Below are 21,386 nucleotides of genomic sequence, written 5' to 3' on the forward strand. Positions count from 1 at the left end.
AGCCCAGTTCATCCATGTCTAGTCTTTTAAACAAGCCTTTATCCTACTACAGGGAATCATTGATCTGGATCCACAAGAAAACTTCTCTCCTCTCTTCCATGTATCTGCTCAAGGTTATTAAAAAACATCCCAGAATACTTCTGTGGCACCAGTTATTACCAGGGAATGAATATAAAGAGGATTTGTTCCACCATTCAGCAGAAAAAACTACTGAGTTCAGACTAAACTGATTTGCAGTTTGCTCAAAGCATTTATTTCCTTTGCTTCAAGAGCATTAAAAGTTAAGAGAAGCCATGCACATTGCTAAGCACATTAAGAATCCTAAGGAGGAAGAATTTCCATGTATTATTTCAGTGACATTCTTATATCATCTCCCCAGTACCCTGTCCATTTGGAATATTACTGAGGCATGACACAATGCAATAAGCACCTCACATTTGCACAGTGGGAAATACTGTGAAACTCACAAATTGTCTACTTGACCATGAGTATCTGTGCACAAACAACAGATTTCAACCAAATAAAGAACAACCAAACCACACACAAATAACTTGTTCATAAGCAAACAGAGTTAAACCTTAAAATTTTTAGCATCCTGTGAAATCCTTGGGTTAACTCTCCAAACCACAAAGAGCAGGATTCCCACTATGGCTAAAATTTAATCCAGAACAGTTAGGTCTTAGTGATTATTTAGAACATTTTACAACTGTCAACCAAACTTACTTTAGGGCTGCCATTCCAATTCTAATGCTACCTTGGTAAAGATGAAACAGAATAACAGATGATAAATATTTTAAAGGTTTGTTGCCATTACAGATCTAAAAGTGCCTGTGCAAAATTGAACCTGATAAACATCAAGCCACGTTCCCTTCACTGCTGTTGTGAAAGAATGAAGGGACACTGGTCACTCAAGGATACAGCACTCATCCAGCTCTGAGGACTCACCCTGAGGTTACCCCTCTGTTTCCTAGAGGCCAACAAGTCAGCACAGGTCAGGAAGCCCTTCAGGAAAGAGGCCAGCTCTGGCCACAAACTGACCCTGCAGTGACCTCTTTAGTCTGTCAGCCCAGCATTATCTCAGATGCACTGGATTGGGAAACCTGATTCAGGTCACAAATAATCTCTCCTACTTTAGCCCTGATTGCCTTGTTTCCAAAGCACTTCTACTGTACAAGGGCAGGGACAACATGCAGAAAGGAGGATTTATCCATGCAGCTTAGAATGTTATGCCCTTCACCTTACTACAGAGATTAGACTAATTAATTAACAGCCAGCTGCCAGTGAAAATGGCTTTCCCCATTCCTTCCCTTCCACCAGCAATTCTTCTCTACTTCTTCAGCTGATCTGACCCAAACCTGAGCCAGTTTAGAGAGCTAAACACATACACTTCCATTTATATTGTTACTTTCCTACCAATTTAGCTCACTGGTACAGATGAGTGCCCCTGCTGACAGGGCAGGAATGCACAGGTGTAAATCAAGGGAGAAGAGCAAAAAGCCCCTTCCATCAGTAGCCAGTCATTAAATCAGGTAGGTATATTAGCACCATGAGTGAGGGGCAGACAAACAGAAACAACTCTATTTTCCTTCTATCAGCCAGAAACCTGAGAGAAAACAGACATTAATATTTCCTTACCTATTCTCAGTTATTTGACTTTCTTGAAGTCACCAAATAAGTTCTCACCCTGTGTTTCTTCTTTACTTGTGCCAGCAGAAATTTCCATGGATTCCATGGAGCCAGGCTATTCACTGTCCTCATAACTATTCCCCTGCTATGACACCAGCCATGAGGAATGTGTAAGAAACAGACCAAACAGCACTCACTAGTTGTGCCAAATAAAAACTGAAATCAGACAACTCTTTTGAAGAAGAGAGACACATTAAGAGAAAAATGCGTTTACAGCACAGTCTCATTTAATTCCATTTAAGACAGTGGAATTAGAGCAATAGTAATGCATTCATTTTAACTGGGGATAATTACATTTAATTAGTTATGCTGATTCAATTACACAGGAAGAGAGATGCATTCTGATAACACTGGAATGCAGGACAGGACAAGAAATGCTCCAAGAACCCCGTCAGAAATGAAAGAATCCACATGATGAGAAACAGGAGACAAAGGAATTACCCCAGACTTGATCTGTGGCCCAGTCTAGTATCTGTCCCAGATGACATAAGCACCTAAGATTAAGAAGGTAAAAACAAGACCCAAACCAAACAAAACCACAAAGAAGTGTTGGAGGATGAATCTACCCCCACTGACTACAGTGTAATGGTCTCTTCAACAAGAAGATGTCTCACATTCCTTATAATCTTTATTAGCAATAACTAGCACATATGGATAGTTTGTAAGCCAACTAGTTTCTAGATTTTCCCTTGAACACTTTTCTTAATCGCTGCAGTGGCTGAATTCCACTGTCTAATCATACACAGGATAACAGGCTTAGGGTGGATAAAGAAGCAGTAGATATGGTGGCTTTAATAAGACTTTTGATGCTGTTGCTGGATAGGAATGTATCTAATACCTCATCTAATACCATAATCTGGGTCAGATGAAGGTCAGGTGAAAATTCACTTCCTAAAAGAGAAATTAGAAATATATTACTGTTGAAACAGAAATTTATTTCAAACATGGCCAAAATAATCCAAAGGAAGCATCAAAGGTGATGAAAAATTCCCAAAAGGTACTTTTCCTTATCCAGTCTGCTGGGGAAAAAAGGGACTTCTGGCTGGCTTCCCCTCTTGTTCTCAAAGAGCATGGCAGTCATAACAGATCCCCACCAGTGATAGCCTATGTCTAGGAAATTGAAGAACCCACACAGACAATGTTTGAAGAATATTTCTTTCATTTCATTAACTGAATCAATATGGAAATCCATCTGTTTCTTACACACAAAAACTTCCACACACATATGTATGTCTCAATCTTTCTTCAATTACTTCTTTGGAGATTCTCTAAAGGTTAACAAGAGTAGGGTCCTTCTTGTTTTCCTGACAAATGAAAACATTTAAGCTACTGCTGTTTTGGGATTGTCTTTTGCTTTTTTCTGTTTTGTTTTCCCTCTGTACCACCTCACTCATTCCATAAATGGCCAGGCCTATTCTCAGATTGCTGGGTCCACCAAATGTCAGTTTCTTGGTTAATTTCCAGAGCGAAAGTTTGCCTAATTCCATCTTCTTAAACAGCAGTTCACATATGGAAGGAAGAAAAAAGAAAACAAGAGGGGATTTCTGAGGTCTAGTGAGCAGCTCAGGTCAGTATCAACTCGAGAGTAACACGTATCTCTTTGAAGTTCACCCCCTCCGTTCTCACTACCAAGCAGATCTTTATAGGGAATTGTACCGCCATTCCTCAGAGCCTCTGGGAACCACGAGATTGTTCAATGCCTACTGAGAGCCCAGAGCTGGTGAAGGAGCAGGGCTGTGGAGGACGTCATTTAGCGGAACGGGAGGAGGATGGGGACACTGCACCGCCTTTCCTGCCCTTGACTGGACTCTCCCGTCCCAGCGCTGCGTTTTCTGGTGTTCCTGTCCCGCTCCCCGCGGTCCCTCAGCCGCTCCCCCCGCCCCGCCTCCACTCCGCCACACGGCTACGACGACGCTCGCTCCGCCGGGACAGAACGGCTCGGCCAATCGCCTCACCTCTTCTTGGCCCGCCAGCCAATCGCAAGCCGCCGTGCTGCGAGGCCCGGCGCCGTTGCCATGGGCACGGGAAGCCCGGGCCGGGCCCGCCCCCAGCGCCCCTGGGCAATGAAAACAGAAGCGGCCCCAATGGAGTCCAGGAGATTGTTTATTGCTTTTACCAACTTTCTGAAACGTTACAAAAGATAATTTTATTCTAGCAGTAATTAAAACAACACAAAGGCTGAATCACATTAAAAACAAGTCTGAGAATTGTGTTTTCCGTATAAACTGAATATTGATTCTACAGTTGGAATAATGTTTTCATTTGCTTTGGATTTGTTTATAAAGTAAGAAAACGTCACTGTAATTAGAAAAGCAGTCATAAAAAATTCGAACCATACAGTATGTAATCACATTTCAAATAAAGAATATTAAAATCAAAACAGCAGTTCAGCTGCAAAAGCTGAACCTGGAAGACACCTTTGCACAGGAGCATCAGCAACAACAGAAAGGAAAATACAAGAAGTGATGTGTCTTTCCAATAAAATCATTTAGAAAAGTATCGATTTTCAAACTCATTCATTATTCCAAATAAATGTCAACAGATACTAAATTCAATATGAAAGTGTCTTTAGGCAAAGTTCAATGCCAACTACAAAGTCCTAGAAGTTTTTACTAAAAACATTATAAAATAAAATTGACAAACTTACTGAGCAATTTGCTTTATTTATAGCACTACACTTATGCTGACTCAAAGCCGTGTGCATCTATAGTCTTGAAATTTGCCATCAAATAAATTACTGTTGGTATAAACAAAGTATTTCCCACGTTTTACTGTACTTGATAATTTTGTCCTAGATGAGTAATTAAAACATTACTAATCATAAGAAAGCAAAAAGACAACTAAGCTCGCTGTGGTGCTTGCCTGACAGATTTCATTTGTGAACTGAGAGTCCTGAACCATTCACTTTCTGATTTCCAGAACCTATGTACAAGACAAACCCTTTAGAGCAGCGCAGGCTCTGCCACGTGACACCCATTTGGTACAGAAATATTTCACAGCCTGTCGAACCTGCCTTTGCAAAGGGCACGAATTAGGAAGTGACCGGATAAAGACAGAGATGCAGGTGAAGCAAAATATAACTTACAGGAGAACTTGCATTAAATGAAGAAAAAATGGCCAAGATGCTTGGTTGAAAAAGATCCCAAAGCCATTAGGGCACCAAGTTCTACCCTGACAGGTTTTATGATGACAAACTTGGCAATTTGGAACATTTCACGGAACAATTATATAAAATATTATGTTATAGCTGCAAAGTTCATCTAGGAGGAAATTGTTGTTAACTTGGGCATATGTAAACAGAATGAAAAACGTGTCACTGTAATACATACGAAAATGAGTTTTCTAGAATATAATTTAAACACAAAACTGCATTTTAAATGATACATTTTAGATTATAATTTAAATGGAGTGGTCAAAATTAAGACCTAGATTTCATGTAAACATTAATATTTATAAATAAATTAGAAAAAAAAAGAAAGAAGGAAAAAGAAGGAAAAAAAAAAAAAAAAAAAAAAAAAAGGGACTTCCTGAGGTGGCTCTGCAGCCAGGTACACAGTAGCACTAAGCTCCATTCCAGGAAACCAAGGCATCTATAAAAAGTGCAGGGTTGGTTATTTTCCTCTAGCTATTGGAATGGAAATCCATTGGCGTCGTTTTTACAGGGCTTAAGCCCTATGGAAAAAAAAAATAAAAATCAGTGCACAGCAATTGTCACTGCTCTTTTGCATCCTTTAAGGCAAAACATACATCTACATACAATAAACTACATCCTTAGCTGTCTTATTTTAATACTATGTGTGACTTTAAAGCAGAGAAGGTGTAAAATGACCACTGAATCACTTAACCATACATTAGCAACAAGGATTTATGTACTTCATACCAGATCTTCTCCTGTTCATATGGGAAGAAAGTGCAAGTATAACTATTGGCAGAGTTGCCAATAGTTGCCCAAGAACACTGGAACTAAAGGTCACTGTAAACTGGCTTGCCAAGTCATGGTATTTCTGGTACTGATTAAAATATCTACACAATTAAATAAATACTGTGATTAGACTTGTGGGGCTTTGGTTTTGTTTCCTTTCAACGTTACTCAAAATATATCCACCTCCTGTAATAATGACCAAAACTTCTGAAGTAGAAGCCAGATACAAGGTATGCAGCACCATGGAACCCTGATTTCCAGCATTAAAGAGTTAGAAATCCAAGAGGCTTCTAATAATTTTTTGGGTCTTTGGAAACTGTTGTAGGACTGTGAACAGGAAACGAAAAATACTACTGAGGACAGAAGTACTGTATTGTGGATGATGCTACATAAAATCCTCAAAATATCTCTTCCCTCCTTGATTCAGGGCAAGAGGTACTTAGTTGTCAACTACTGACATGCAGATGGGTGTTGTTTGGGTTTTTTTAAAGTAATGTACAAAGTTTTGAGAAACCATCTGCTGTAGTTTCATTGTTATCTCAGTTTGATCGGAGGGAAACCATGGGTTACTTTCTGAAAGAGCATGAAGTCAAACTAAGGCACGAGCTACACTACTATCTAAGAATGCAGGTCATTACACAGTATTGCTCAAACTGGTAATGCAGACCTCTCTTGCTTTGCCACTGACCTGAGCCTGTTATGACAGTTTGGATACCATTATTCATATTGCTGTACACTACGATTTCCTTTCTTTAAACTGACTTCTCAGAATTCAGTTAAATGAAAAAAGGAAAGAAAAAAAAATGTTAAATAATTGCATTACATTTAAAGGGAAGAGTAACAGTCCATGTAATGTAAATTCTATTTTTAAATGTTTCTATTTATTCCCACTGATTGCCTTATTTTTGTAATATACAGTTACCTTCTCTACAGGTGACACTTGGCTGAAGAGCACTAAAATTCCACCTCAAGTGGTATTTTCAGATAAAGTCTGCCCTCCTCCAGAATCAGCTCCTTTTGCAATCGTTGAGAATTTTATCACTTGGTCCATGGTAAAACTCCCAACTCTGCCAAAAGCAGCATTAAGCAAACAGCATCTTCTAGTATTAAATGAGCACAGATTCTAATTAAAGCCATTGTAATGCATCCAGAAAGGGCTAGTGGCAATTCAGAATGTAAAGAGATAATGTTGGAAATTAAAGCCAAAAAAACTAAGGCATAAGGCAAAAAAAATATTAAGAATGGAAACTGCACAGGTAAGTCATCAAGATTTTCATTTATATATAAAATTCTCATTATTATTTCAAATATTATAATGCTAAACACTAGAACTTGAAAATGTAAGTACAATAAATGCACTGACTGCATCTTTATCAGTGGAGTCCCCAAAAAATCCCATTTACTTTAATAAATGAATATTTATTTTTTCAATTCATCTTACATGATAGAAATTTATACTAATTAAAATAAATAATGTGTTTAAAAATAAGTTGGTGTGCTACCATATATGCCCTTTACAATGGAGAGGATCAGAACTATACATACAAATACCACAAGCAATTAGTAATCCATAAAATAATACTGATCATAAAACTATTCCAGAATTGAGCTACAACTAATTTAATCAAGTACACAGTAAATTAAAAAATTTATTAACCAAGAAATATATTTGATGAAGATATGAAATACTCCAAAATCTTAAAGCTGAGCAAATCAGACACTGAAAATCTATGGGAAAAAATGTAAGCAAAAACAGGAAGAAAAGAATTCAAGACTACTGACGTGGTAAGTACTTATAATTTCCTATAGACCAATTGCTGCCTGTAAATCAAATTTATATTGTGTAAACATGGAGTGTCCAGAATGGCAAATACTGATTTGGGACTGTAACTGCCATTACTGCTCTCATACTGCTACTGGACAATAAGGAAAACTCAAGAGAATTCAGAAAACCAAAGAAAGCAGCACACCAGGGTATTTAGATACATTTTAAGGCTTAACTAACCACCTGACTTAGGGCTCTAGGCCACTCCTGTAGAGTAGGAGAGACAGAATCCAGAAAACACTAGCATGGAGTGGAGACATAAAACACAGTAGTTCTTGTCAACAGCACATTAACATTTGTTCTATGAAACCACAAAAAAAGTATACCCTGCAAAAACAAGCACTAATTGCCTGCATGGAAAACAAAACTTCTGTGGCGCACATTATAAACAGAGGTATTGCAAAATTTTAAGCAATGTGGACCAGTAATCATCAGCAAAAGCTGATGTAACTTTTATGCACATGTTGATTATGGAAAACAATAAGCATTCATTACAGTCCTCCTATTTTAAAATGAAAATAAAATTTCCAATAAAATAAATAGCTGAAGTGTGATTACCACTCATCTTATTTGCTGGGAAAATCTTTGCATTATGCAAGCATATCTACAGTGCCCAAAAAAATGGCAAAAATTAAATATGTGTTGCTCCTTAAACTGGAAATCACACTTCCATGGTAAAATATCCTACAGTGATATATATACACACACAAATACAAGCAATTCCCATTGGTTCCATTCTACAAAGATGTTTCGGCATCCACGTATCTCACAACAGGTGACTTTTCCACTTCTATTTTCACACTTTCTGGTTTTTCAGGGCTGTTTGAAAACAAAGAAGAAAATGTAAAGTCTGGCCCACTTTAGGAAAGGTTAAATTTCAAATGTTTTGTACTTCAAAATGAACCATGAAAGTATTTACATAAGGATGCTTTTATGATAAGGCACTTCTATTACATTTTAGTAATTGTAAAATAATATTCACAGGAACAGTACAAACTTAAAAGACAGAAAGCACCAATATCTCCTTCATAAATACATATCCAATTCCACTGCTTTTATTGATTTGAAACTGTTCGTGCAAAGCATCTTTAAAAACAAACAAACAAATCCCCAACACAGCCTGCAAAACTGTATAAGTAAAAATAGTCAAAAATACATAACAAGCAGTATTACTAATACATCTTTACTCCTGGGCAGGGAAACCATCTGTTCACAAGAATGAGAGGACATTTCAGTCTGTTCAAAAGGGGAAACCACACTTCCAACAACAGCAGAGGACAGTAAGAAACCTGTGTAACCTGAACCTTCCATTCAAGTGAAGCAGAAGACCCAAAAGACAAGTGGCACCTGAACAACTGACACTCTTAGGGACACAGACACTGAACAGTGCCTGACTGAAGGACAATAAGGAATGTCACAAGGTAGTTGGAAGTCAGTAGAAGATGAAATGGAACAGTCTAAGAGGGAGGATGAATTTCAAAAGAGATGACACATCTGTAGGGTTGCTCTTTAAGGAAAAAAATATATTAGAAATTCATGCAAAGAGAAAAATTCTGGGTCTCCTTAGAATATACAACTGTGCTGGGACCCCACAGTCTGTAAACTACAATAGATGGCTGAGGAAAAAAGAAAAAGCAATCTGAATCCATTCAGAAAAACAAAAGAAAAAAAATAAAAAAAATTTTTTATATAGAATTTATATTTTTTTATATAGAATTTATATTTTTTTATAGAATTGATCTTCATAAAAATACATGGTTTTTAATAAATCATGCCAAGCCACACAACGTGTCATCTGGAATTATAAAAGACATGCCTCCTTCGAACTGCATTAGTATTTGAATATAAATCTGAAAATAGCAGTGCCTACAGAACCATTTTTACCACAGCACTAAATGTCTGTCTGTACCACCAGATGAAGACAGTTAAGCAGAAAAACCTTAGCAGAACTGAAATCAGTAATTTACTGGAAATTACTTTTGAATGACCAGTAGTGACATCTCTGAATCTCAACAGGATGCAAAGAAAGTATAGCAAACACCTCAAAACAGCAACCAATTGAATTAAGGCTCAAGAAGTCTTCCTTTCAACATTTTCAAGATTAATGCACTATCAGATTGCCTGTTAAAAACCTGGTTTCTGGCACCAGTGGTTCTTATTTTCCATTTGTACCATCCCTACCAAGATGGATTTTTTACTGTACTAAGCTCAAGGAGGGTATGTTATAGAATCAAAGGGAAGTGTCTTATAGCAAAACATAATGAATAGATGGAATAATGAATAAAAGGCAAAGCACAACAAAAAACACTGCAAACTGATCAGAAACCTGATTCGCTAGCATTGCATATAATTCCATACTAACTTAACCTACTCAGGAAACAGCAAAGTGAGAGATGAAATTGTACTAAATTAGAACTGCCTGAAAACCAATCTAAACATTTTCATTCTTCTGGAAAAAGAAATGCAGGCCTGTATCTCTTCAAGCCTTATATGCCCAATGACTATCAGATAATGCACTAGAATCATCCACAAATTCTGTAATGGGCTGCTTCTAAGAATTTAGCAAGGAAGAAAACACCTATTAAATAAGGAGGGTATACTGACACACATACCCTCTTATCTCTTCAGTTTGTCTTCTTGATGGTCTTGCTCATGTGGTACTCAAGATTTTGAAATATTTTACTTAAATATGTGTTTAACATTTTAAAAATATTTAAGCAATTCAGCCTAGATATTCATGGAAATGGTGCCTGCACTAATGAGTCTCTTAAGCTTTTCCTCTTACAATACACCTCAAAGCTCTTTCTCTGTCTCCTTTACCCTTGGCTGACCTGCTGTCTGGCCAAAACTGTACTTGCATGCCTCATTTGGAGCAGTGCGTGTGGTGAACAGACAGATGGTATACAAGTGTTAGGTCACTACTGGTGCTTCCAGCAGGACCTGAGATGGCTTGGACAGAGCCATGAACAGAGTAGGAATGCTCCAGCCTTGCACAGAGCATGAACACTCCCTCCTCACCATGAATACTTCCACTGAGATGTAATTTTATACAAAACCTGACAATTTTGTATCTCTCAAATATGTCTTCCTCTGACAGAATTGGCTGAAAAGGATCAACCAATAGAAGATGCATACAATAGACAACAGGACTGCTTAGGTTTAGTTTTCTGAGGCAAACATGCCCATTCTCCCCTTTCCTACATAAAAAGTGCTAAGCAATAGGTGCATGGATGATGAGTAGTCCTATAGATCACAAGCCTTTCAGGAATTTGGGAATATTCTGCACAGATACTCATGTCTTGGCTTGTTTCCCTAGATAGATTCAGCTAGACAGGAAATAAGTTAGGATAAAATAGCAGAATGATACATCACACTCAGACTTTGTTCTTTGATGGGGAGTTCACAGAGAAGAAAGGCTGGCCAGCATAGAAGGTAAGTGTCAGCTTACAGAGAAAGTTCAGAGCACTGAGGGCTCATGATCTGTCCATGCACTTCACTGAAGTGTATTTCAGTGAAGATAGCATCTGAGACAGGTTCAAGTTTTAGATATTTAAAATGAGTTGTGGAAAAGCAATCCAAGCAACACACTCCCCCATAAAAACAGACCCTAGGGCAGTACAAAGCAACAATCAAAGTGTGCTGGACTTACCTTGTATTCTCAGTGGAATTTGTATTATTGAGCATCAAACCACTCTCATGCTCATGTACATACTAGTACTTAGAAATCCTAAGCTCATCAGAGTAATAAACACTTGTATTAAGTAAATAAATAGTAATTTTAAAATTACTACTTAAAATAATACAGTAATAAAATAGTAATGAAATAATTCCTTATAGAAACTGATAAACTTAAGAGTAAAGAGGAAAAATTAAGCTCAAATTCAAATTCTTCCAAAGTAAGAAGTCAGTAACTCAGATTCATAAACCATGGGGTTTTTTTAAGATATAGTTCAATAAATACAAGTATGGCTGTTAAACACAAGACAATTAGTTAGAAAAGGTGTGAGTAATTATAGCTACCTCAGGTTAGCTCTGGTTACTTTGGCATTCTCAGTACTCATGGCAAGAGCCTTCCACTGTGCAGTTTTGGCCATTTCGTCTGATATGTTTACAACTGAGGGATCAGTGCTAAAGAACAAACATACTTTCAGGTTAGTATTCAATTCCTTGCAACACTATTATACTTACTGTCACTCATCATTTACATCAGTTGTGCCTTCTTTCAATATTTACACAGCCACAAGTTGAGTTCACCTCTTAAAAGTATACTTCAACAAAAAACTGAAAATAGTCATCTGATAGTCACTAGCACTACCATAACTACATAGCATCTTAAAACAGTTTTTCACAGATACCAGTAAGATATTGAGAATACTTGACAGGTAACCCATACCTAAGTTCAGAAAATTATTTTACATGCCCAGAAATAATAAATTGAATCACACTGTTGTGCTAAAGCTTTCATGGATCAGTTATTTAAGTGGCTTTAGGAAATAATCAAGGGCAAAAGAGCAAAGGTTAATGAAATTTCAAAAATTCAAGTGACATTTGAAACTATAAAAAATCTAGAAATTCCAATTATCTTGACAGATAAGTTTTGCTTTTTTTTCTCAAAAGCCTTATTAGATATTTTGCAAGGTTATTTTGTCAGACCACTCCCTCCCAAGTGTTGCAGAAGATAAGTTTACCCTCACAGATGTAAAGATTTTAAAGCTATTTCCACTTTTGTCCTCCACAGTTATATGCGAAGCAGACTCAGGTGCTGCCTGTAGGTCTGCTTTCTGTTCTGTTCCACACTTAAGCTTCAGAATCTACCCCAGGTCATCTCTAAGTTTTTCAAATGGCAGAAAAAACTTTCAAAGCCATTCTTCCTCAGGGATCCCACAAGACATATAAGGCAGCAGAATACATACAAAACACACGTACACAGTTTATGAAGTCACAGCACTACTGTGAGAGCAATTAGCAACTCAAATGTTTTTTTGAAAAGCTTTAGCATTTTCATTTGAGTTGCTTAAGTCTGATTAAGCCTGCTCTCAGAACAGACAACAGCACTCAGCAGAAATATCTGTCTAATCCAAATTTCTGTCTGTTCCCAACTCTCATCAGGACATACCTTGTACTACCCTAGATCCATGGGAAGGCAAATTTTTAACCTAGGAACCCTTAGAGACAAAAAGAAAACCTGTAAGCTATTCATCTTTCACATCTTAAACTTGTGTTGGAACAGTTGAGAACACCTGACCACTCAGCTAAATACAATCCCAGTAAGGGAAACACCAACTGAGACAAAATGCCTAACACCAAAGCTGAAAGAATTTCCATGACTGAAATTCCAGTACTTCCTTTTCTGGAAGAGAATCTATTTGTACATTTATGTTCAGAAAATAACATTTTGAAGTAGAAATAGTTGCCTGTAAAGCAGGTTTTTTGCATCACAGAAATTATGACTTTAGCCTTCACTTAGGTAAACCAAATAATTACACACTTAGATTGCCTCTGAAAAACCCAAGTGGCTGGCAAACACATGGCTCAACTGATGCTATTAGTTGCTTAATGCTCAGCATTTCATGCACAGTAGCACACAAATATTCCATCAAAACTGACCAAGGATGCTTCTTCACCTTTAGTACAGCTGGTCGAAATTGAGTCATCTGATCTGTTCAAGATGGTCATGTAAATTTATAATTAAGATGCAGTTTTAAAGAACAATGCAGTATAAAAATACTAATGTAGCACCATGAGATGTAGCTTCATATTTCCTAATCATGGCTAAGTTACCAGCTTGGGGAAAAAATTATTTCAACTCATACACAACCAACTTAATATAAAGCAAATTTTAGGCTCTGATAAAAGAATTTTTAAACAGACACATTTTATACCTGTATTTCAGAGTTTTTACAGGAAAATCTATATTTGCTTCTCCATATGCAAGGTGTACACTGTCATGGTCTGAAAACATTCTCTCTGCTTCCTGTAAATTCCAAGTAAGAAGTTTGTAAGTTTACTCAAATAGCAGAAACCACAGTAGTATCTCAATTTATTCAGTTATCATCTCAACTTATTCAAGTTATATGACAGGTATTCCATAGGGGTAAAAGGCACTTCTGTGTAGGTACCACAGTTAAATGCAGGAAACAGAGCTTATGACCTTTCCTCTTTGAAGTGTCTTATTAAGGCAAGGGACATGGGAGACTGGGGAAGGAGGGTGTTACAAGCTTTGCAAGGAATTCATCTAGGTGGTGCACAGAAAGGCAGGACTTTGATGGAGAAGTTCCAGAAGCTATATTACTGTATTTTTGGTAACTAGTAGTTGCACTAAATGGCAGCTCCACAAACACACATGAGCAAAATGTCCCTGATATTACAAACACTTTTCTGACTAATTTAAGCAGAACAAAGAAATCCTACTCCACCACTTCCCTCTCCCTTCTCTCCATTTTCTTTCCTTCTAATCTGATGAAAGACCAAAAAACTCAACATTTTTGTGCTAACAACTGCTTCTTTCCACTTTGCTTGAAAATTTTTATCACAAATAAAAATCATAGTTCATAATAGCATAATTGAAACAGAGACTTAATTCCTTAACCAGCAGCAACTGTTCCTCTAGTAAAGAATTTAATTTCTTAAGTAAGTGAAGAATTTCAAAATATGTATCTGGTATATGAGGTCATATGCTCAGGTCACATAATATTCTTTTAAATTGCATTAAGTATTTCCTAGAAATTTACAACATGCTCAGTTTATTTGTTTTCACACTTACTTCTTTCTCTTTTATCTTTTCATCATCTTCTGTCTTCTTTTTACTTTCTGGCATAAGATCATCAAGCCAGCTAAGCTCTTTTTTGGTGAAACACAAATCCATGAGCTTGCGAACGAACACTAATGCTAGAACCTAAAGGGAACCACAGAAAAAATACTTTATATATTAAACTATTCAAATAAACAAAAATGCACACACACTTTAAGAACACTCAGAATCTGTAACTGAAGCCCTTTTTTCTAGTACTAGATTTCATCTTACACCAAAGGTAAATCATTTCCACTTTCAGTAGCTATTCACAACTGAATTGCTTGTTTTCAGGAAATGAGAAGTCTTTGTGTTTCAAAGGTGATCAGCTTGTACTACTGGGGCTTTTTGTTTCTTTCCCATTCCCTTCTTTCTTAAAGGCAGCAAACATCTTCTGAAGAGACCCTGAATAATACATGGAGTCTTGTACAAAAATTATTAACTGGCAAACCAGAAAACTTACCATCATAGGGAAAACAACAGCAGCTGCAGAGGCTTTGATCACCCACAACAGAACTAGACAAGTGAGTTGAACAACTGTAAAGATATGGACCTTCCAGAGTGGCACATAACGTAGATAAATCAGGTCAGGTTGATGTTTGGCAGGCATTCCAAACAGTTTTATACGGTCAAAAAACTGCATGGAAAAATAAAAGCATTCTTCAGTTAATTATTTTTTGCCTCTTCAGAAGAAAATGAATGTTTTTAGGAGACTACAGAAAGGTAAAATAATCCCAAATTAAATACTAATGAAAGACGGTGAACGTTCAAGGGGGTGGAACTGTGGGCTGTTTTGCAGGGGTTGTCCCCCCACATCCTCACTAATAATAAAAAATTCCAGAATATTTCAGAAAATTTGTTTCTTAGTTACATTATTGAAAGAATAAATAAAAAAGAACTGACAAGTGAAGACAAAATATTGTAAGAACAAATACTTGAATATGACACTCAGGAAATTATCCTATATGCTATTTAGAAAATATGGAACAACTTTATTGTGCCTCACATAATGCAGAGTGTTACAGCTTCCTTTTCATTCAGTATTAAACAAAAGTGAACTGCTTGTTAAAATCAGACTTTACCTGAATCCCTTTTAATGAAGATACTCCCATGTAAAGAAAGACACCATACAAAACTGGCATTGGAATAAACTAGGGGGGAAAAAACACCCACAGTTAAAAGTGGAATTAACATGACATAAGAGAGCAGTCTGTATGAGTGAAAGGCACAGACCAAGTTATTTTTTACTTTATATTTACTTAAGTGAAATCTGAGGACCTTTATTTAAAAGAATACATTGAGCAGCAAAAAAAAATCTAGAACTAACATGGTTATCACCAGGATAAAAAAGTGGTTCTGCCTTGACTGCTCACTCACTCAATTTTCTAGGTTGCAAGAAAAATTTCTATTTATGCTAAATATACTGCTTTATGCTGCTGTTTGACGGGAACTGTATCAAGACTACTGTATTCTGTACAACTTCATTAAATTGCCACATTAAGTTTTACTTTTGAACACCTGGAGCAGACAATACAAATACCTCACCGTACCTACTGAGCTATGAAAATCTGCTAATTATTCAGACCTAAGTTTTGCTTCAGTAAGAAGACCAATTTAATCTTATTAAAGATTATATTTCTAAAAATTTAAATTTTAATATATAATAGATAGCTTATATAATTTTATACAGTGTGATTTTCTATTTTTATATGACTTAAAGCTTACTAAGATAACAAAGTTGTCCACTGATTTCAGTGGCACTTGCATCAACCCGCTGCAGTGAAGCCTTCTTTGCTCCTGAATTCATTAAGCTTCCGAGTAAAGGACAGCCAAGATACAACATGAAATCTTAATAAAAACTGCTGCTACCAAGACTGAACAAACCCCTTTATTTAAACAGTGTGAAATAAAACTATGCCTTAGGGATTCATGATGTATGTGTGTGTGTGACTAGTGTCTTCCCGTAAGTTCTGTAATTTGATATAGTGTCTTCTACTGCAATAAATCAGTATAAATCCACACATGGAAAAAAAGCACAACTGTCAGATGCAAGGCTTTGTTCTCCTTACTTCTTTCGAACAATAACAGTCATTCACACTGAAAAAGAAAAACATTTCTTAAAAGCAAAGAGTAATAATTCCATTCCTATTACTCTGGGCCCATAAACCAAAAAATATTCATTTCTAAGAATAAAAAGTTAGAATATGGGATTTAAAACACTTTACTTCAGCAACCACCACTTATAGTTATTGCTTTTGAGCAACAATAAATCTATTTCAGTGTTTCTGCTTTTGATTCTGACATTATACAGCTGAGCTCTTGGTAACTTTAATGAGAGATTGTCAAATCTGAATTTTTTTTTTAGTAACTCCAAGGTCTTATTCTTTACAGACCTTTACAGTCTTTAATAGATATACAAATGGTCAACTATTTAAAATTTATAATACATAACTACTTATTAAACTATAGCTGCATGTTTACAGGATTATTCTTTCCCATTATCTAAATTTGAGAAGCTGCATTTCTTACGAAATTACTTGAGATCTGTTTTTGTTTATACAGACTTTTACAAAGTTCCTTAGAAATACCAGCAGTTATGCAGTTATCTGCATTTCTGACAACAAAAAAATATAATTCTTTCATTTATCCTTTTAACTACTGGACTTGAAACAACAGAGTAGAAGTTGAACAGATTTTAGTAAATCTGAGCAAAATCCAACTGAATTAATTTTCTTCCAACAGAGTCATTGAAAGGTCACTAGGGATATAAATTAGGAGATAAAGTGTAATCTGATGCTACAACACAACCTGCAAAATCACCTTTATAGTGTGATCATGTATAAAATAATCTTGACACTCTAAGAATCAAATTAAGTTTAGTAAGCTGAAGAACAAGAAGTGAAAAATGTAATTTTTCCCTTTTAAAGCAATGTTTCTACTCCTTCAGCTACACTATATTACTTCTGCTCAAGTAGCTTTACTTCTTTATCACACTCGTTTTCTCTCTCCATTTAAGCACTTACATAAAAACTGCAGTTTTTAGGTAACCTGAACTGAAAAAACTAAAAAAAAGCTGGCAAGAAAAATTAAGTAATACAGGAAAAGGTTGCTTTCTTCACTACTCACTACATTCCTAGCTTTCTCAGATTTCATTTTCTTGCATCCTTCCATATTGTTTCTATTCAACTAACATCTGTTGCTAAAAAAGCAATTTGAGAATGAGTCCAAGCATATCTTACTTAACATAAAAGAACTTTCTCACATTATGAAATGCTAAATCACAACATCAATAGCACAAAGAAAATATTTTGGAAAAACTCTCTTTTACCTTTAACACAGAAGTCATGGACACTGACGTCCCCATCAGCACAAAAATCATCAATCCTGTCACTCGCTGCTCCCGGATTCCCAAAAACTTTGGTTGTTCTCCTGGTGCTGAGCATTCAGATTCAACTTTCAGGCTGTTAACATGACTTATAGACAGGACAGTTGCAGCAACAAACCACGGTAAGCCCATGATAGAACATATTCCCAACATAATACCAACCATGAGCAGATCAAGATGATAACCACAGCCTTTCTGTAAAATTAAGCAAACAAATAACTTGAAAAACTTTCTATTTATATGATCATACTTCTAACTCAGCAGGTGAATAACCTACAACTACAAAAGTCAGATACTTTGAGAGTATCCACAAAATTATATTTGTTCTTGATTAGTCAATTTATATTTAGCAGCTGATGGTAATTTCACAAATTTGCAGAATGAATCTGATTTTAAGTAACTTACACAACATTAGACTTCCATCAAAAGGACTTTTACCTTCAGTTTATGCTCTTTCCTGTTTATAATAACAGCTGTTATTTGTTGATCCATGAAAATGAGAATGGTACAGAGTAAAGCAGGAACAGCAGCAACCAAGAGTGTCCACCAAGGATTGCGTCCAAGAGGATCTACGAACCATCCTCGATCTTTTCGGGTGGGCTGAAAAAAGGATACCAACCCGTCAACAATGAGAATTAAATTACTAAAATAGAATGCAGATTTTATCATTACAAACAGTTTCAATGAACAACAGATCAGGCCCTTAAGTATATGTTTAGGTTGTTTCCCAATGGCTTTGACCAAAAGACTGATTTAGTTGTTACAGGTGAACATGGCATTTATATGGGAAAAATTAAAACAAATCCATTTGATTCCTTCATTTTGTACATTTACACAAAGGAATGCTTCTCTTTCAGTAATAATATAAAATATAAATTTTTCTGTCAGATGAGACATACATCCAAAACAGAAAAGAGAAACTACTTGATCAACCACATTGTAATCAAAAAAGAGAAATTTCTGTTTCCATACGATTTGATTGTTCTACTGTTCATAAAACTTCAATCATTTTCATTTCATTCAATAATTTAAAAAATTATATTTTTCAAAAGGTTTTGTTTCTTACTTCAAACTTCTCTGGAACATGAAGCTTAGGAGAAGGTACTCCTATAAGATAGTCAATCAAAACCATGATTACTATGGTCAGAAATACTGCAAAGTCACTGATGGTGGAACGCACCTATAAAGAAAAGAATTGTGTTAAGTCTTGCTTTTTCACCATTATAATTTGTATGTGTAGAAAGATGATTTTCTCCCCTACAAAAAGCAAGGTTTATTTATATTATTCTACCACTGAACATTATCTATTTTTTCTTGTTACTTTCAAATTTAAGCTGCCTGCCAGCACAGTATGAAGTTGCAGAAGACAAGTATTCCATACAGCTGTTCACTCATTTAAAAGTGGTCTACTGCAAGAGGCAAATTACTTTAAACAACTCCATCATCTTCCTTCTCCCCTCAATCCCATTAGGAGGCTCAGCCATCACAGGTAATTCCTGGTACCTTAGGTCAGTAATATTCATATTTTCATGTTTTAATCAATAGGAGGCGGATAATTTGCAATACATTCATATTATCAAAGATAACTTTATTAAACATTAGGAAGACATTACAGGGATGAGCTGAGGTTTATAGCAGATCTAACCACTTCATTTTGCCTAGCAGAAGTTACATATATCAATCTCAAAAGAATCATCACATTAACATCTATTAGAAATAGCAATCCCCCGAGGAACCACTCAAAACCCAATAGACATCAGTAGTTTGGAGAAAGTAATTAATTGTTTTGTATGGCTAGGTGAGGAAAAGAGCAGCAATATTTTCTCTACTAATGAAACCTGGCAATACTGATTAATGTGAGGAGATGGACTGCTTAGATCTTTCAAAGTTTAGAATATCTTGTTGTAATTCTACAAAAATACAGAATAAACACCGAATTTTTCGCAGATTATTTCTTTCCTCAAATGTCCTAAACTTTGTAATTATTAGCTGAATTTTGGGTTTTAATTTCCTTTCCTGTCTTAAAAGAAATTTCTCAAGACAGAATTCAACTCCATTAAATTATATCAAGGTGTATATATTACAAGGTAACAATAGTCTAATCTCTAATCAGAATTACCTTAGTTGGGAAATAGCGTTTGGTCTTGAATTTCTTAAGGAAAGAGGAGAGGAAAAATGTTGCAAAAAATAGTATGACAGACCAGAAAAGAACATCTGGAATATATGGTCCGTGATGGCCACAAGCTGATCCACGAAACACACCATGATATTCTAAACATTCCTGCAAAGAGAAAAACTCTTTGTAAGTCTGTTTTATTAATTCAGTACATTTAACTAAGCTTCCAACTTTTCTATATAAATCACATTTGAGAAAGTTCATAATTCCAACAAGGGGTTCTTTCCTTCATGACTACCTCACTCTGAAAAAGCCAGACATGTGCTGTCTGTTCCAGAAAAGCCACAGTAGCCACCACTGATTATTTCAGGATGACAAAATGCTGGGAGACGCCCAAGAAGAAACAATTTCTTTACAGTCACATTACTTCTATTCTGTTTTTCAATGAAGGAAAAGCAGAATATCCAACATCAACTTTAAGCTAACAAACATAAAAAAGGATCTCCTCAGTTTCTCCTATCTCTTTGACTTTGTTTTGCTCAGCTAAGGGAAAAAACACAGTCTTATAAAATAAGATTACCCAAACCATAAGAAAACATTTCTAGTGAAGTAGGAAGGCATCGTAAATTATGGATTTAAATAAAAAAGAAAACAAAGTCAGATGACAGCTATCCATATATGACAGAAATGCAGAGCAGAAAGTTCAAGTAGACACATGGAATACAGGGAAAACACAAGCCAATAATTCAGGTAGCTGGAAGCAGCACTGCTATCACTAGCCTAATTTATCAGTTAATTCATTGAAAATTTATCTTATGGCACAAGTTCTCCCTTTTCACAATCTACCTTGCTTATAAGATAACACCAAATCCCGGGTCAGTTCTGTCTCTCGGGTAAGACTAAAGATGCTTTAGAGGTAAAGACATATAGATGAAAAGGCATATAAAATAAGTAATAAATATAAAGGAAATAAAAAAACTAAGTCCAAAAGAAACTGTCATCCTAAGTGATTATGGTAAACTAGGAGCCATAGGTAGCACACAGAAAAAAGTCCTGCTACAAGTCAAGTAAAGCACTGAGGTTTTACATGTTATTTCTGCTGTGCAAAAGAGGTGCTTTAGTGTGAATGTCTATGCTCAGACACAAGGGGAGCCCATACACAGATATCCACTGCTGTTCTAGACAGCCTCATATGGCCAACCTAACAAGCATAACAAAACCAGCAGCAAATCCAAATTCAAGAGCAGGTGTGAATCAGATGCCAGTGTAAGCAAAGTGGCTGCACACAGCTGCATTTATTCCACTGCACACTGCCCAACAAACTACTTATCAGCAAAAGTGTTTCTTTCTAAAAGCTTTCCAGAGCATTTGCACATGATAACTTACCTCCTCTTCACCTACACACAAAATTAGATATTGGTATAAAATATCCAATTCTTAAGTTAATACCTTGGAGCCTATTCTAAATAATTGTTTTTAAATTCAAATAATTATTTTCTTCCAATCAATATTTAGGTAGTTCATTAGATTCTGTTGGGAATTTTGTACCAATGTCTAATAACTAATGAAATGTTTACTGCCACACTTCAAATACCAACTAATGAAATGTTTACTGCCACACTTCAAATACCAATTCCATCATCACATTATATTAAAAATATT

General features: G+C 35.9%; 1 protein-coding gene across 8 annotated transcripts in view; it reads right to left on the reverse strand.

Moving 5' to 3' along the window:
* Positions 1-3,771: 3,771 nt before the first annotated feature.
* SLC4A7 (solute carrier family 4 member 7) overlaps positions 3,772-21,386 on the reverse strand; it is a 93,894-nt gene continuing 76,279 nt past the window's right edge. For all 8 annotated transcript variants that reach the window (XM_071429401.1, XM_071429398.1, XM_071429400.1 and 5 more), the window contains 10 exons: positions 19,728-19,889; positions 18,675-18,788; positions 18,047-18,208; positions 17,552-17,803; positions 15,306-15,374; positions 14,687-14,860; positions 14,197-14,328; positions 13,316-13,407; positions 11,454-11,561; positions 3,772-8,252 (listed from right to left, as the gene is read on the reverse strand). In XM_071429401.1, the coding sequence (XP_071285502.1) occupies positions 8,171-8,252; positions 11,454-11,561; positions 13,316-13,407; positions 14,197-14,328; positions 14,687-14,860; positions 15,306-15,374; positions 17,552-17,803; positions 18,047-18,208; positions 18,675-18,788; positions 19,728-19,889 (1,347 nt within the window). In that variant the 3' untranslated portion in view covers positions 3,772-8,170. The remainder of the gene's footprint in view (positions 8,253-11,453; positions 11,562-13,315; positions 13,408-14,196; positions 14,329-14,686; positions 14,861-15,305; positions 15,375-17,551; positions 17,804-18,046; positions 18,209-18,674; positions 18,789-19,727; positions 19,890-21,386) is intronic.

This window comes from Agelaius tricolor, unplaced genomic scaffold, assembly GCF_023055355.1.
Source record: "Agelaius tricolor isolate 1412-34295 unplaced genomic scaffold, bAgeTri1.0.p SCAF_6, whole genome shotgun sequence".
NCBI lineage: Eukaryota > Metazoa > Chordata > Aves > Passeriformes > Icteridae > Agelaius > Agelaius tricolor.